The 19077-nt window shown below is 35.3% G+C and overlaps 2 protein-coding genes across 2 annotated transcripts in view; both read right to left on the minus strand.

Moving 5' to 3' along the window:
* Positions 1-3881, minus strand: part of LOC150106522 (voltage-dependent calcium channel subunit alpha-2/delta-1-like) — a 174987-nt gene extending 171106 nt beyond the window's left edge. The window contains exon 1 of the mRNA XM_090393425.1: positions 3748-3881. Within this exon, the coding sequence (XP_090249551.1) occupies positions 3748-3881 (134 nt within the window). The remainder of the gene's footprint in view (positions 1-3747) is intronic.
* A 364-nt stretch (positions 3882-4245) lies between these two features.
* The window catches only part of LOC150106523 (voltage-dependent calcium channel subunit alpha-2/delta-2-like), a 174232-nt gene continuing 159400 nt past the window's right edge, over positions 4246-19077 (minus strand). The window contains exon 9 of the mRNA XM_090393426.1: positions 4246-4258. Coding sequence (XP_090249552.1) covers positions 4246-4258 — 13 coding nt within the window. The remainder of the gene's footprint in view (positions 4259-19077) is intronic.

Here is a 19077-nt window from a genome sequence, read left to right on the forward strand (position 1 = left end):
TTCTCTTAATTCAAAGGCTGATATGCCATTTAATCCCCCTGGCCATGTTTACATTAAGTTCTGCAATATTGTAAGGCCAGCCTGGTTGGTCAAATATTTAGCATATCTGTTTTCCAACCAAGAGGCTAGGATTCAAATCCCACCATAGGCATAAATGCTTGTAATTGTTCTACTAACTTGTGTGGAAAAAGCATCTGCAACCCTACCACTTTTTCTATCAGAAGGTCTCACTCCCTAAACCCTATGGTATAGGAGTGACCATCATCCAGCATTGTCAAATGTGAACAAACTAATGAAATATCATAAGCACATCCATTTCATCTACTATATTCTTCCATCAGTCAATGTCACATCTGGCATTGGAATATATTCACCTAAATGGTACACACTTGCAAAATGATCACTCAATAACCCAAGTTTATTTGCTTCTGTCACCTTTCTACTGCTAACACTTGTTAAGTCATCTGTCCATAGTCATTCTTCCTTTTGCTAACCAAATAGCAAAAGAGCTCTTTGGATTTCTTTTGGCTGCATCAGCTAGCTTCCTCTCATAATTAGCTTTGGCCTTCCTTACCATACAGGTCATCCTTCTTGCCTATTCCTTGTATTAATTTAGCACTTGCTGATTGCAATTTTCTTCATATTTGCTCTATAACTTTTTCTTTTTCTGTAGCTCCTGCTTAGTGATGCTAATCATCCATTTTCGTACTCTTACTTAACTGATCCTAGTGACTTTGAGTATATGGTTTAATACTGCTTTCTTCAAATAAACCTTGACAGTCTTCATGCACTGCTAACATCTGGCCACTCTAAATTCTTAATGACAAACTGAAGCGTCAGCTTCAGTTTGTGATTAATCACCTACTTTGTAATTCCACATATACTCCACTCCTCCTTAATAGAAAATTCTGTATATCTGACAATCCCCCAGGTCAAGACCACACGATCATTTTCCCCAAGCAGAGGCAGTATGGCTATATTGGTTACTGCTAAGTTCTCTGATGCTATGACGAGATCCAGCCCTCTCAAACCCTGCATCCCTCCCTCCACTGCATCCTTTTCTCCCATAATAATTATTCAACCTGTACTCATTGCATTAATTTGCCAATTCACATTCTAACTTATAATCTCTATATATTTCATCCTGTCAGCCTCTATCTTACACCAGATAGTTTTAACTTCTGTTAAGGTGTGATCAAATAAGATAATTTAAAGAAGTTCTCCTTCATAGATGTAGATTCAAATATGAACCCTTATTCAAAGAAAGTTGTGAAACCATCTTACACCGACCGAATTTAAATAGAAATGACTGTATGTCTCTCTAAAAGATCTAGGAGACTTTTATCTTATATAAAAAACCATTTATCTTAATAGATTAAATTTGTTATTTCTATTATTTCCTAGCACGCAGTAACAATTGTATTTTAATAGGTGATCCACCGAATGTTTGCCTGCATTCCATTCCTATTACTATTACAGACACTAAAGATGTACTATTATTTTTAGTACGAAATATCTGTCTTTTTACTAATTAAAGATTTCACTATGGTTTTTACGTGTTACTTTATTATTTAATGTTATATCCCTCATTATCATCAGGTTATTCTCTTCATTTTCCCCATTTCATTTTTGCTATTACTTGTAATATGCACCCTAATGCTTCCAACACTTTATTTGCAACAACCTCACAGTGTCTTACTCTCCAGACATATCAAACACAAGCTTGCCTCTTTAATTTTTCTTGAATAAATCTTTCACACTACAAAACAAATACATTTCACCTACACTGAATAAAACCATGCACACTGAATCAGTCATCCCTGTTCTATGAATTAGTGTATGACATACAAATACAGTATACTTGTAGCAAAAATAATAGCTCTTAAAACCACACAAAAGCCAATGACTCTTACAAGCATATAAACAAACACTCATAATAATGTACAATAAATAAATAAATTATTGCTAATTATTTTCTAAACCAACTATTTTTCAGTTCTTAAAAAACTTATAACATAATGCTGTGTGCCCTCTACTCTAAAGTTTAGTGCAGTTATTCTTTCAACTGAGTCTTTCTTTGAATTGCAGCATAATGATAACATTCTTCTGGATATCTTCAGCTTGCAAAACCAATTTTCAGGCAGTAAAATGTGTAGAATTAAGTAAATAAATATACACACAATTTTTAACTAAAACCAATGTATAACTTTGATCATTTAAAGTCATAAAACAACATTATTATCTTACCTTTTCAGTAATTGTATATGAGAAGGGGGGGAAAGAACTTTCTAGTCTCTTCAGCTTAAAAGCAAAGTATGCATGCAGATAAACAAAATAAAAACAGAACTAAAGAAAAGAAAAGAAAAGAAAAGAAAAAGGAAATGTTATTTATTTATATATTTTTAAAATCTCTAAACAGCACATTAAGTTAAAAATTTAAACCGAAAATGAAATCCATGCATTATAAAAATAACTTTCATAAATGAATTGAATATATATGCATACTTCATGAAGTAATAATGTGTAAGTAAAGCAAGAAAATTATTTTATAAGTGTGTTAACCATAAAGCATATTATAAATAAATATAAATAAAATAAAAAATAGAAGAAATTAAGAAACAAGCTATTAATCAGAATTCAAAAGAAAATTACTTTAATTACTTAGATATAAAGAGCTAATCGGCTTCATTTCGGCGATATATAAACATTATGTAAATTAAGGGGATATTAAATCCCACATTGTTTTAAAACATAATAATTAACTCAAAGATTGGAATCAGAGAGTTTCATGCCGAATATAGTATAATAAACTATAAAAGTATCGGCGACTACTAGCATGAGCAAACGCACGTAGTCCTAGTATGTAGTACAAACACGGGCAGCTCGTAGCAAAGGAGGCAAAGTTCTGATCGCTATTCTTGGTATTTTCCATAATGTAAAAACACATTTCCTAGGAAATGTATGCTGTTATTACATTATGGTGGGAGGTCACTACCCAGACCGGTTTCAGCCTTTATTGAGGCTTCATCAGTGAGTAGCTAGACCAAATTAATACCAAACGGTATAGCGAAAAGAACTTATATACTCTGCAATACGAGTTGTCAAAAAGGTGCATCCATTAAGTTACTTAGATATAAAGAGCCAATCGGTTTCACTTTTATTTGGTGTTTATTATACTATATTCGGCATGAAACTCTCTGATTCCAATCTTTGAGTTTCTTATTCAGTTTTAATTTAATTTCTTACAAAGCATCAGTATCTTATAAGAATCTCTAAATTTAAGAACAATATTTTGTTAAATTTTAAAATTAATTTTAAAACAAATTAATAAATTAATAAAATAAGTACATTTTAAACATTTTGTTTTGAATTTTTCAAATGAAGCCACTAATGAGATGGTGATGCACAACATGTAGCTTCTCTCAGCTAAGCCAATTACACCTTCCACCCAGTGTGTCCCACAAATGGCATTTTAACAATTCTGACTAGCATTGCTGCCATAAAAACATACCCTTTCTGCATTGTGAGAAATGTCAAACAGAACAAAGATGATAGATCACTTTCCAGTGGAATATTACTAACTGGCTTATTGGAAGACTGAAGTGGCTCATATCATGTTCATTATCTAGAACAGGCAAATACACAGTGCAGGTGATACTATTCAAGGACATGTCAAACATACTGTAGAGCTCCAGAATCTCCTCAAAATAAGGATATAGCAATAGAGTCATTATAAATGTCACTCACTTGGTAGTACATGGAAGTGAACCTGATGGTAATGCATCAACAGGCTTTGCAAAAAATCTAGCACATAATTCTCCTACCAGATTATGATATTCCTGAAGAGAGTCTTGTGTATAGTTGGAGTGATGCTTAGCCATAACATGGTTATACCATGTTATGGCTAAGCATCCCATCTCCTGGCCATAACATGGTATAACATGGTTATACCATGTTATGGCCAGGAGAGTACTATCTCTATGGGAAACACTATCCACGAGTCCATCAAATTTCACACTGAACTTTCATTCAAACACACCACATTTTATTATTTTTCTTTTTTATAAATTAGGTACTTTTCATTAAGCAATATTAACAAAAAACTGGAAAGAAGTTGGGATGATTAAACATAAATTCACCTTTCACCCAACCCATTTACCATAAAGTAATTGTCTTTAATAATCTATATATTCTTTGTAGAGACAAAGACAAGTAAGTTAAGTTAATTTAGCATCAGAATTAAATTCACTTGTTGTCTCTACAAAGAATATAAAAATTATGCAATCATTTTGTAAAATGTTGTTGTTTTAACATGTTTCTAACTTTGTGTTATGAAGTATTTCATAAGTAAGCAATGGCTACTGAGACAATGCATGGAGTTGGCAATTTTCAAGTTCAAGAACCTGCACAACATTTCATTCAAAAGATATCAAGAATCATTATTTTACCTTAATAAAATAAAACTGTAAAATGAAGCTGGTTTTCTTACCTGAAAATTTATTTTCTAACCATACAAGAAGTATGCTATTGAGTTATTCCATCTGTTTGAAGCTGGCATGCACAGACTTGGAAGCATCAACAAAGTTAACTAACATGCATGTGTTTACATTGCTGGGGAGTTTGGAAAAAGAATATGGGTTCCATTTAGAAAAGAGCAGTTATAGGACTGTATTCAGAGACCTACAGATTTATCTGAAAGTTTATTATCAAATGGTATACAACCACTTCTTCTTCGGCACTACAGCCCCATGGCCTCCCATTTTTGCGTTTCATAACTCACTACAAGGTGGGATCGTTACCCCACGCTCAACCATATGTAACTGTCTGTGAAGCATTGTGTTCTAAAGACAGGTTTGCCTACTTTGCAGGAGGGAAAAAACCCAGATAAACTGGGGAGAAAAACACTGCAGTACACACCCAAAACCGGCTAATTTGGCTATATCTGAGAAAGATCCTTATGCTCCTCACGTCGGTGATGAGAATTAAACATAGGATACTCCTTTCCCAGGCATATGGTTATGGAGCACGTAACCAATCGGCTAACCGTGCAAACTAGAATATAAAAATATAGAAGGCCTCTAATGTTCTTGTTTCAAAAGAATAAACAGTAACTGAAACATGGAAACAGTAAATTCCAGTACTAATTTTGATCTAGTGTTTTTTAGTTAATTCTGCATTTGTTAATGTCAACAGATGAAACTGAACATAGAACATTTTATTTTAAAGAGAAAGCTGTTTTTTTTTTCTTCTTCTAAACAGTGTTCTTCATGATAGAGTGTATATGTGTATATATTACAGAATATTGAAGACAAGAAGAAAACTATATTATTCAGACAAAAAAAGACATTGAATTCATGGAATGAAAACTGTTTAATGAAATGCAAAGTCAACATTCTATTCTTGAGAGACACTTGTGAGATGAAATTAAGAATTATCAACACATTAGCACAAAAATATTTTAATACCGTATTTGCCAAATATTTCAGTCTGAAATTAACAGACTATCATCAGTGGCTTGATAGGAACAGTTTTTACAAGGTGGAATACAAACAATTGATCATTCAAAAGTAGGATGAGCTGCACGATGTTACATTGCTAAGCACTAAAGAGAGATAAATTTCATCAGAGTGATGAATAAATTATAGGTATCAATTCACAATTTCATAAAACAATCTTAATTTATAAATTTAATTAAAGATAACATTCAACTAATGTAAGAATTAGAAGGTCTCAATTGAAAAAAAAAAAAAAAAAGTGTGTTATCCAGATTAAACGTTCCCATATTTTTGACAAGGATAGGAATCATTTCGATTCAAGTTAGGGCATCGAAGTAAGGCCTCAGCACTCTCTTTGAATCGGCATTCGAATTTATAGCGACATCTGTGTAGAAGGCGAGTCCTGGACCAGAGCATGTTGTGGCTTGTCTCTATCCCATGTTGCACCAATCCAGACTTATCGGATTTGTTGTGAAGAATGTACAATTGATGTTCTTGTATTCTTTTTCCTATAGAGCATCCAGTATGTCCAAAGTACGACAGATTGCAGTCACACAGAACTTGATATACACTAGGCAGCGACAGAGTTGAGCATTTATCTTTAGAAAAGGGGAAGTAGCTGGATATTTTATTAATAGGGATATATCTATCTATCTATCTCTCCCATAGTCCTTAATGGACCTTTGGGTCACTCATGGCTAAGCCCTGAATGTCTAATGGGTGGTGAATTAAGACAGATGGTGCCCATCTCCTCTTCTGTCTTCGTCTATATGTCCTATGGCTGTAGACTGTATGTTCATGGGCCCAGTGTGCCTGTTTGCGGGATGAAAAACCCCAAGATAAACTGGGGAAAAACCCTACTGTCCACGCCCAAGACCAGCTAACTTGGCTATGGCTGAGGAAGATCCTTCAGCTTCTCACGTCTCTGATGGGAATCGAACCTAGGACACTTCTTCCCCAGGCATATGGTTGCGAAGCGCACAGCCACTAGGCTAACCACGCAGACAATAGGGATATAAGTGGCTGTTAAATCATATTTCTTCAGAATTCTTGAAATTGGTTCTGAAATTCTGGAAATATATGGAATTGGAACTCGACGTATTGATTCTTTGTTGTTCCGAATTTGATTATAGGAATTGAACAGATGTTGTGTAGTGTTTTCGGAGAAACCGTTTAATTTCATGTAATGTTTGATAGTGGAAAGTTCTTTCTATAATTCGTGGGGAGTTGAGCAATTAGTTCTAGCTCATCGAATTAAACATTTCATGATTCTTGTTTTTTGATAAGGATGATGAGCAGATTGTTTGAGAATGTAACATCCAGTAAAAGTGGGTTTTCTGTAAACTGTTGTTGTTGTCAGAATACTTGAAGGTGAGGGGATGAGAAGGATGTCTAAAAAGGATAACTTGTTGTCTTTTTCGATCTCCATGGTAAACTTGACAAAAAAGGAAGGCAAGGAATCTCTGTTGTGAGGGCACACTGAAAAAAATGTCAATATATATATATAAATATATATATATATATATATATATATGATGAATTATTAACTCAGTTGAAATACATATTGTGAAAAGAGTTGAATGATTTAAACCGAGAGTTAGGTAAAAGGGGGTTTAATAGTAAAACACGACTAGTTTCGGCTTATCAGGTGACATTATAAAAGAAAAAAACACTAAACACTGAAGGTTAAAGAAAACTATGAACAACATATAGAGTCTCTATACATAATTAGTATGAAAACGTTGTAGTTGTATTTAAAGCTGTTCTTTTGTTTGTTGCATTGTTAGGAGAGTGTGTGCTTGCAGCATCACGTGAATGCCAGTACATGATTACAGCTGAATGACTATCTGAATGACTATATATATATATATATATATATATATATATATATAATAAAAAAGCTTTAATGACTGTTACCGAGAGATAAAAAGATGACTAGATATATTTAAAAAAGATGCTATTAGTTTACTAGTTGCGTTACATGAACATCCTCAGGTATCACAAATATATCTTGTCATCTTTTTATCTCTCGGTAACAGTCATTAAAGCTTTTTTATTATAATATTCCAACCGAGTAAAAATGAATTTTGAAAAAAAAAAAAAAAAATATATATATATATATATATATATACACACACACATGTATACACACGCACACACACGCATATATATGCATATGTTATGCGTACGTTTTTAAACAATACCCTTAATCTTTACTTCCTTTCTTTCAAGATCACAAACACAATTAAAGAATTACTGAAATACTACAGAGGAAAAAAAACTCCAATAAACAAGAACAATATCAAAAAAATACTATAACTTCAAATCCCATCTAGGTTGCAAAGAACATTTTACCAATCAATAATGAAGAACTTATGGAGTCACAACACACGTGTTAGCATAATTACTTTACTTAACTTTAATTATTAGGTCATCATCATTCCTGATGATGATCTCATAAATTATTATTATTATTATTATTCCTGATACCTCCAAGGAGTCCGAAGACTCATCGCAGGAGGACACCTTACCTCTACTACGAATCAACGCCATCTACCGCCCACCTCCAACACCACCACAACTAGTAATTTTTGTCTGTAAATTGCGTGTGTTCTGAAGGGCCGATTTGTATGTATGCGGGATGAAAAACCCGAGTTTCCGGGAGAAAAAACTCTGCTACCTCCGTATGAGATTGGCTAACTCACCATCGATTGAAATCGACCAGATAAAGATTCCTCCCGTTGCGACGAGAATCGAACTTAGGCCTATTCCAATCGAAGGGCGCAATGTACCGTCGTTCTTCCAATTGCGTTACGGAGGCGCTTAGTGGTCATCATCAGGAAAACATACATATGTACAGGATACAAGCTATACAACACTGCACAATACAAAAGTAAGATGAATCTAAATGTTTGTTAATAATTTATCCTAGCCTGACCTCAGGTGGAAAAAAAAAAAAAAAAAAAAAAGGGAGCTACATTAAACAATTTCTAAAGTCCTCTTGTATTGAGATTTTCTTCGATTTGCGTTGTTCTGGTTCTATACAAGTTGAAGATGGGTCCTCCAACATTCTTGGAATAACTAATCCATCAATTTTGTTCACGTTTGGATGATGTTTCAGCATTTCACAAGCTTCTTTGAATTTTCTTTCGAATCAGGTTTTGGTGTGGCGTAGGGACTTGGTACCTTTCCAGCCAATTCTGTGGCATGTTTAGAGTGCATGGTCTGATAGCTCTGTTTTACCATAGCGAAGGTATTTAATGTGGCATTTGTGTTCATCTTTTCTGATTGGGATGGTGCGTCCTGTTTCCCCAATATAAGGTACACTACAGCTACATTGAATTTTGTAAACCCCTGCATGGGCAAAGTATGGAAGAGGATCTTAAAAGAAAGACCATTTTACCAAGGTTTTCACAACTGAAGGTGAGTTAAATCTCATACAGAGGTGGCATCTGATTTCCTTTTGGTAACAAATCAAAGACTCTGAATATTATTTTGAATATCAGAAGGGCATTTACTATCATCTGTCACAAGCATCCATGTGAAATTGCAAGCCATTCCGTCAAGTAGTTTGTTTTATACAGCTTCCTGAAACAAAAGTGTTGTCTGTATCGCTTGAAATGGATATAATTGAGTATCATGCAGTTATAAAAATTCTTTGTAAAAGAAGGTTTAATGCCAAAAGAAATTTGTTCGAAGTTCATAAAGGTTTATGGGCACTCTTCTCCTTCATTTTTGACAATTAAAAAATGGGCTGCTCAGTTTAAACGTGGCCATACCAACCTTGAAGATGATCCATGTGAAGGACGTCCAAAAAGTGTAACACAAGAAATAATTGATCAAGTGCACAATATGATATTGGATGACTGGCGAGTCAAAGTGTGTGAAATTGCTGAAACTATAGGCATTTCAAAAGAACATGTAGAATATATTTTGCAGAAGAATTGCAAATGAAAAAAGCTTTGTGCAAGATGGGTGCCATGCTTGCTTACAGCAGATCAAAAACACACTCACATGAAAATCTCTGAATAGTGCTTGAAGTGTTTTAACAAGAATAAAACTGATTTTGTGTGTCAATTTTTTACTATGGATGAGCCTTGGATTCACCATTACACACCAGAATCCAAACAGCAGTCAAAATAGTGGACAGAAGCTGGTTGTTCAGCACCAAAGAAGACAAAAGTCATTTCCATCATCAAGAAAGGACATGGCATCAGTGTTTTGGGATGCTAAAGGCATTTTGTTTATTAATTATCTTGAAAAGAGTAAAATAATGACCGGAGGATATTATTCCAATCTTTTAACCACACTACACAAAAAAATTTGTGAGAAAAGACCTGGTTTGCAGAATAAAAAAATCATCTTTCATCGGGGCAATGCACCTGCCCACAAAGGCAATGAGAAAATTTAGGGATCTGCATTATGAATTGTTGGAACATCCCACTATTCCCCAGATCTGACTCCCTCTGACTTCTATCTCTTCCCAAAACTAAAACTCTTCCTCTCTGGTATAATTTTAAAATTAATTTTGAAATTATAAATTTGTTTTTTCATTGTTAGGCCGAGAACTTTTTGGACCACCCTTGCAGCTGGAAAAATGCAATGGCTTAGATTGACAAGAAAATAATGCTATTATTATTGTTATTATTATAGCAGACCTCTAGGAAGTCCAGGACTCATTGAGGGAGGCTACATACAGATGAGGATATATCAGAGCATTCTAAAGAGGCAAAATTACTTCCATATTCTTATATTCCAGTTTTGTTTCTGCACTGCTATTACCCTGTGAGTTGTATTTGGAATTTTCGATATATAACTCATGAACTTCAATTTCCTATCTACTAAAACTCCAAGATCCCTAGCCTGGTCAATTTCTTCTAGCATAATCCTGCTAATAAAATACACCACTGGATATATTATTACACCAAAGTGCATACCTGTATATTTTCTGACACATTGAATTGACAGCCATTTTCACATGGCCACAGTTCCAGCTTATTATTATTTTACAACCTCCATGGAGTCAGTAGACTCATCATTATTCAAATCCTTTTGCAAGTACTGCATGTCATTTGCATTTCAGATTTTTCTGCCTATCTTTGCATCATCAATGAATAGCTGCATGTCACTGTTAAATGGACTAAAGTGGTAGACTGGTGGCTGCTGCAGAGGACATAGTCAAGGTATTCATTGAGCAGTTCATCGGGGTATTTCTTCCTTAGTATGAAATCAGGAGAAGCTCAGGTGTAGAGAATGCAATGAGAGAAAACGTAGGAAAGCAAGAAAGAAGTATACAGGAAGTTAACTAAGCTAGATATCAACAAGGCAATAGGATTTGATGAAATATTATTATTATTATTGTTGTTATTATTATTCAGATCTCCATGGAGTCAAAAGACTCATTGTGAGAGGTAGTTCCTAGGAAACACAAAGTCTACCATATGACTCCTTGCACTCAGTGACCACCACTTTATCACGCAATGCATTCCACGGTTCAACCACCCTCCATGCCAAGAGAACAATAGCCCCTGTCATTGCGCCTTCCTGCTGTTCCACCAAGCAAAAGAACTCCCCAGTGTCAACCCTGTAACTACCTCTCAACAGTTTAAGTCTCAATTGTATCACCTCTCCTTCTTCTATCCACCTGCACTCTGCAGTCCACATTCCCTCAGTTGATCATCATAACTAATATTGTATAGTCCTGAAACCATCTTTGTAATCTGCCTCTGTACCCTTTCCACAGTTAATTTATTCTCTTCAAATCCTGGGGACTAAATTTGAGAACAATAGTCTAGTGTGATCAGAACAAGGTTTTATACAATAGAATGATAACTCTTTTATCTCTACAGGTCAGTATCCTTCTCAGTATTGCAGCAATCCTCTGGGTTACCTTCACCACCTTTGCAATATGTTCCCTGAATTTCAGTTTTCTGTCAATCATCATCCCCAGATCTCTTGTCTCCCCTACTTCCTATAGTACAACTCCTCCAATCTAGTATGCAGACTACCATCGATGTATCCCAAACTTCAAGACTTTACATTTTGCTGCATTAAACTGACGCCTCCATTAATTTGCCCATCTGTCTAGTTTATTCAAATCCTCTTGCAGGGCTACCACATCTGCACTATTACTAATAAATAACCCCAGCTTCACATCATCTGCAAACAACTGAATATCCCCCTGCATTCCATTAACAATGTCATTGATATAAAGGTTACACAATACAGGTCCCAGTACTGAGCCCTGTGGAACCCCACTTTGTAACCTCCTGCCTCCTTGATATTGCTCCACCATACACAACTCTGAAACCTATCAGACAGCCAATCCTGAACCCAGTTGGCTAACCCGATATCTAAACACATGTGGTACAACTTAAATATCAGCTTATCATGTGGCACCCTGTCAAATGCCTTCGTAATATCCAAAAAAAATGGCAGTATATGCCTTTCCCTCATCAACTGCTCTTGTCACCTTATTATAAAAGGTAATCATATTACTAAAGCAAGAGCATCCCTTAACAAATCCATGTTGCCTCTCATAGATAACATTACCCTCATCTTCCCAATGCTGTTATGGCACTCACTAATTTCTCCAAGATCTTAACAACTACTGATGGAACACAAACTGATCTATAATTCGACACTTCCAGTCTGCTACTGCACTTAAGCAATGGCAATATCTTACCTTCTTTCCATTCCTTGGGTACCTTTCTAGTAACCAGACTTTCATTGAAAAGCCAGGTCAACGGAGCTGTCAGCACATTCTCTCAAAACCAGTGGCGAAATACCATCTGGTCCCACAGCTTTACTGACATCCAGGGTACTCAGTATTTGGAACACACTCTCCTCTTGCACTTCTAAACCTCAAACCTGTCCCATCCCTCTAGTCTTTATTGGAGTAAGAAATACTCCAATAAAGTGCTTGAACAACTCCACTATGTCATTTTCTTCTGTCACTCTATTCCCTTTATCCCACAATGTCATTCTTCCACAATCATTTATCTTTATACTGGCTACATAGCTAAAAAATTCCCTAGTGCCAATCTCTTCTCATATTGCAATTTTGCCTTCCTTACCATACTCTTCTGGTCTGAGCCTTATATTCTGAATTCATCTGCTCTCCAATACTCTCCTTATATCTCTTCCATAACCTCTCTTCACCTGCAGTTCCTGTTTGATATTGTTTGTCATCCACTTTACAATAAATTCTTCACTCGTAGAATACAGCTTACTATGCTGATAACAAATATTCCTTCACAATTTCCCAAGCACTAACATTATCCCGACCTTCTAATTCTGACTTCCCTGGAACTGCCCCAAGTTGATATCTAAGACCTATTATAATCACCCACCTTATAATTCCAAATGCGTTCCCTTTTCTTTGATACTCCTGCATGTCTATTCATCTTCCAAGTCAACATGGTCAATCTCTCCAACTGGAGGAGAGAGATGTCAACTCAGTTATTATCAGCTCTTCTGATGCTATGACCAAATCCAAAACTCTTCAACCTTTTGTTCCCTCTATTTCATAATTTCTAAGACATTTATCTCTCAAGAATTCTAGAAATTTCATTCCTTTATTACTACATGCATTTTCCTCTTCCAACTTATACTGCTTTAGTGAAAAGCTCCCATAACAATCATTCTTCTTGCACTTGCCAAGCTGAACTGCCCAAACTTCTCCTGCTCCTCATCCTCTGTGCTCCTTGGTTTGTAGCACCATCCCACTAAATATCCTGTCTTGCCCACCTCAACCTCACAACATATGCTTTCAAAACCATTAGTATTGCTGCCTTCCAAAGCCTCCACTATTAGAGGACATAAATAATCACATCATAAGCAGTATTCCACCATCACCACGCTTTCCCTTCCTACCTTGCCAAAAAATGCAGCATCCTACTATTTCTAATCCTGTTATTATATCATTTTCCATCAACCATGTCTCAGGGATCCCAATAATCTTTATCCAAGCTTATGCTATCAGCGACACCAATTCATCTCCTTTATTCTGGATACACCTGGCATTAGTATAAAGCATAAAAATGTCACTGCTTCTATACCTATCATTATCTCCTCCAGACTCCACTGGGTGTTACATGATGTTGTCCCCTTTTTCCCAAGCACCCATTCCCACAAGCAGCCACCCCTGCATTTACACACTGACTCGTTCCGAAAACAGCAATCTCTCCAGATTCCTATCTCCTTCCTCATTCAAATGCAAGCAGTCTCTTATATACAGTTCCTTTCTATCCTCAAATGCCCTCCAATCAACCCACATATTCCAGTCCTCTCTTCTGACACATTCTGGCTATTATGCTATTCATTATTACTGCTCTTCTGCTCAGCTCATCACTATCATACCTGTGCCTACATATTTTACCGTATGCTGACGTCATGAAGACAAACGAAAGGCGGAGGTCGTAAACTTGAGGACTTTTTCTATAAAACAGTACTAAATGCTTTCTGATGTAACAAACAAATTTCAATTTATAAAGCTTTTAAACTGTCTATTTCTTTTAGGCTAACCCTGCATATCTCTCGATCTTCACATTTCCAACCACCATCCTTTCAGAATCTCTTTGCCTCCCATCTATGGATAATTTCCATTCATTCAACCACCTTTCTAGCATATTCAGATCCTTCTGAAGAGTAACAACATCAGCACTATAGCTAATTTCCCTAATCAGCCTTCACATTATCTGTAAACAATTGAATATCTCTTTGCAATCCAGTAACAGTATCAAAGATTGAACGGTAATGGTCCCAGTATGGAGCCCTGCAGAATCCCACTTGTAACCTTCTTTCTCCTCGTGTTCTCTCTTTGATATCTATCAATTTGCCAATTTCCAATCCACTAGACTTCATACTTTGCAACATAGCTATCTGCTTGTCATGTGCAACCTGTCAAATATATCATTGCAAATCCAGAAGAATTACAGTATATATCTTTCCTTCATCAGCTATTCTTATTACCAGCCAATTATAAAAAGGCAATCAGTTTACTGAAATAAATATATCCCTTAATAAATCCATGTTGACTTTCATTAAACAGTGTTACTCTTATTTGTTATGTTATGTTATGTTATGTTATGTTATGTTATGTTATGTTATGTTGTTATGTTATGTTATGTTATGTTATGTTATGTTATGTTATGTTAATGTTATGTTATGTTATGTTATGTTATGTTATGTTATGTTATGTTAATGTTAATGTTATGTTATGTTATGTTATATTATATTATACTCTTATACCAATTTCTCAAATAAATGTTAAGAACCACAAGAAAAACAAACTGGTCTTCTTATGCAATGGTACTATTTTACCTTCCTTCCATTTGAAGGGTGCAGGGGAAAAACAACTTCAGTCCACAATATTGACTTCCGAAAAAAACGTAATTAAATTTTCCTTGTTGTCAAAATGGAAGTAAACATAGTATAACAAAAAAAAAAATAATAGATATGGTACATTCATGTATATTAAGCATAATTAATTTAAATAGTACTTAAAAATTAAAAAAACAAATGGCAAATAGGTTGAATTCACAAAAATTGGACTGAAGTTGTTTTTCCCCTGTACCCTTCATTTCTTAGGGACTTTTCTATTAAATAGCAAGGTCAATTGCACTGTCAAATTCCCATAAAAAATGTAATTCCCATGGTGAAACCTCATCCAGTTCCAATGCCTTACTCACATCTAGAGTACTTAGTATTCTAAATAAATCTTCTTTATTCACATCTAACTCTTCAATTCCCCCCCCCCCCCATTTCTAAATTTACTAGAATGAAATAACCCTAATAAAGTGATCATTAAATAAGATGAATGTAAATTTAGGGGATATTAAATCCCGCATAGTTTTAAAACTGAATAAGAAACTCAAAGATCAGAATCAGAGAGTTTCTTGCCGAATATAGTAAACTATAAAGTATCGGCGACACTGGGTTAGCCAATGCAAGTGATCCTAGTACGTAGTACAATACCGGGCAGCTCGTTGCAAAGGGGGTAAAGTTCTGATCGCTATTCTTAGGTATTTTCCATAATGTAAAAACACATTTCCTAGGAAATGTATGCTGTTATTACATTATGGAGGGAGGTCACTAATGTAATAACAGAGGTCATTAATGTAATAACAGTATACATTTCCTAGGAAATGTGTTTTTACATTATGGAAAATACCTAAGAATAGCGCTCAGAACTTTACCACCTTTGCAACGAGCTGCCCGGTATTGTACTACGTACTAGGATCACTTGCATTGGCTAACGCTAGTGTCGCCGATACTTTATAGTTTACTATATTCGGCAAGAAACTCTCTGATTCTGATCTTTGAGTTTCTTATTCGGTTTTAAAATTATGCGGGATTTAATATCCCCTTAATTTAAGTAATGTTTTCATTGCCGAAATGAAGCTTATTAGCTCTTTATTATTAAGTAAATGAATGTAAATCTTTCTGAGAGCATTTCATCATTTAATATTAATATTATTATTATTAGTGGAACATCCCATGAAATCTCTTGCCTCCATGGTGGCAAGAGATTCATGGGATGTTCTCACTCTCATACACACAGCTCATACCTTGACTTAAATACATTCATTGTCTTTGCACTCACCACATCTTCACCCCTCCCCATTTCCAAAATCCACTTTACTACAATGAAATAACCCTAATAAAGTGATCATTAAACAAGATGAACATAAATCTGTCTGTCTGAGATAATTTCATCATTTAATAATAATATTATTATTAATATCAAACCTCCATGGAGTCCAGAGACTCATCATGGGACATCCCACTCTCATATGCATATCTCATCATACCTTGACTTAAATGTATTCACTGTCTTTGTGCTCTTCATACTTTCAGGAAATGCATTCACTCATCACTCACCATGAAAAAAGTGTACCCGTTGAAATGTTTACTCTTTGCTGACTGTGCAGTGTTAAAGTGCCTCCAATAATGCTAACTTGAGCTGATGAAATCGTAAATAATTAATTTTAGTCAGTAAATTATTTATTTGCATTCCAGTTTCACATAGTTTTTTGTTTGAGAAACTTCAGCATGAATCATAGCAACTTCTACAGAAATTTGAATATGGAAATAGAACATGGAAATACTATATATGGTCAGTAGAATCAAGGAGAAGACAAGTAACCTGTGGCTGTAGCACAGGGCTTTCTTTGTATGTTTATGATATTGGGAATGATTTGATTGAGAGGCCTCTTTCATGTCATTTAATACCTGAGACAAATCTCAGAGAGAGAGAGTGAGATGATAGGTAGTTTGGAATATCTCTCTGTCACTGAAGACACACTCACAACATCCAATATTAGTCCATTCTATACACACTAGTTACACACTGAGAAGAACCTAGATCTAGGTTCTTCTTAGTGTGTAAATGCCTTCTTAAGGCATTTACACACTGAGAAGGCATGTAGAAGGCAGTGTGTGACTGCCTTCTATATGCCTTCTTAACCACACTTTTACTCAGCTTCCAGAGATGAACCTGAATTCTCCTTCTGCCTACCATGAGCTGCAAATTCTTGCTTGTATCTATACTGTAAATTCCCTTACTAACACGTATTTCTGTCGTACCTTTTCTCGTCTGCCTATCTCTCACACTTTGAAGACTACATTTTTTACTCTGTCCTCATATGCACAGTTCCACAGACCAGACCAGACATCATTTTGGTTACCATCTGCTGGATCTTTTCAACTCTTTCTCTCTCTATTCCTCTCTCTCTCTGCACAGAATCCAGGTGACTACACCTGTGGACAATCTAGATGTAGCCTAATTCAAACTCTGTAAAGTGAAAGGATGGCTTCCTTATTCCTACAAGTTACATTCTCTTCAACATTTAAAATATCTTATGTGATAACTCAGCATCATATCCCTTAAACTTCAAATCTCTGTCCATCATCATCCCCTGGTCTCTTGTTTAATTGTCATAAGCCATAAATTCTCATTAATAGAATAGTCTGCTTGCAATGCCCTCAGTCCAAAATGTATAACCTTGCACTTAGCAACATTGAATTGACACTCGTTATCATTTGTTCATATTATCAGCCTGTTCAAATTAGTCTGCAGAGATTTTGCATCTACTATATATCTTAACATTCCCTTCAATTTTGTATCATCACCAAATAGCTCAATATTACCTTCCAGACTATCCCAAATGCCATTAATACACAGGCCTACATATTTTACCATATAAGCTTCCATAACCAGTAATCTCGCGGAATAGGTTGATTCCTCCTTATTCCCGGTGGTATCCCATGTCTGTCGAGGTGTGTGTGTGTTTTCATGGGGCCGGTTTGCCTGCTTTTCATGAGGAAAAACCCCAGGATAAACTGGAGGAAAAACCCTACTGTCCATGCCCAAGACTGGCTAACTTGGCCATGGCTGAGGAAGATCCTTAAGTTCCTCACATCATCAACAGGAATCAAACCTAGGCCACTCCTTCCCCATGCATATGGTTCCGAAGTGCAAAGCCACTAGGCTAACCGTGCAGATATATATATATATAATATATATATATGTGGTGATCAGCTTTTACTCGGTTGTTGTACATTTGAAAAAATATAAATTTAATGACTTCAAAACCGAGATAACTTATAAAGATTTTAATGAGAAATACTACTAGTTTCGGCTTATAATAGCCTTCCTCAGGTATTTATAAAGGAAAAGAATAGTAACAAACATTGAAGTATCTAAACAAACTGGAAAATTACAGGTATAAATTGCCTCACATAATTGATAACATAAAAACATTGTATTTTTTCAAGTTGTTCTAAAAGGCGTGCCCTGTTAGAACAACTTGAATACCTATCTACAGCTGCAATCACCTCTTGATTCAAAGAAAAAGGTTGACCAGCGAGGAAGATTTTTAGTTTCGGGAAGAGATAGAAATCAGAGGGAGCCAAATCTGAGGAATAGGGTGGAATGTTCCAACAATTCATAGTACAGATCCCTTAATTTTTTCATTGCCAAAACACCTTGGCGCGCCTGTTAGAACAACTTGAAAAAATACAACGTTTTTATGTATTAATTATGTGAGGCAATTTATACCTGTAATTTGTTTGTTTAGATACTTCAATGTTTGTTACTATTCTTTTTCTTTATAAATACCTGAGGAAGGCTGTTATAAGCCAAAACTAGTAGTATTTCTCATTAAAATCTTTATAAGTTATCTCGGTTTTGAAGTCATTAAATCTATATTTCTTCAAATATATATATATATATATATATATATATATATATATATAGGTGGGTGGTCTGAAAAGTTCTCGACCTAATAATGAAAAAACGAATTTATAATTTCAAAATTATTTTTATTTTTCAACATAATCTTCCTTAAGACTAATACATTTATTCCAGCGATGCTCCAGTTAAAAAATTATCCAGTCCCTGTAGTGGTTCTCAGTAAGATCTGCAAAATACCTCTCTACAGCTGCAATCACCTCTTGATTCAAAGAAAAAGGTTGACCAGCGAGGAAGATTTTTAGTTTCGGGAAGAGATAGAAATCAGAGGGAGCCAAATCTGGGGAATAGGGCAGATGTTCCAACAATTCATAGTACAGATCCCTT

The sequence above is a fragment of the Typopeltis vanoorti genome, chromosome 5, assembly GCF_054136105.1.
Source record: "Typopeltis vanoorti isolate ZY-2024b chromosome 5, IOZ_Tvanoo_1.0, whole genome shotgun sequence".
NCBI lineage: Eukaryota > Metazoa > Arthropoda > Arachnida > Uropygi > Thelyphonidae > Typopeltis > Typopeltis vanoorti.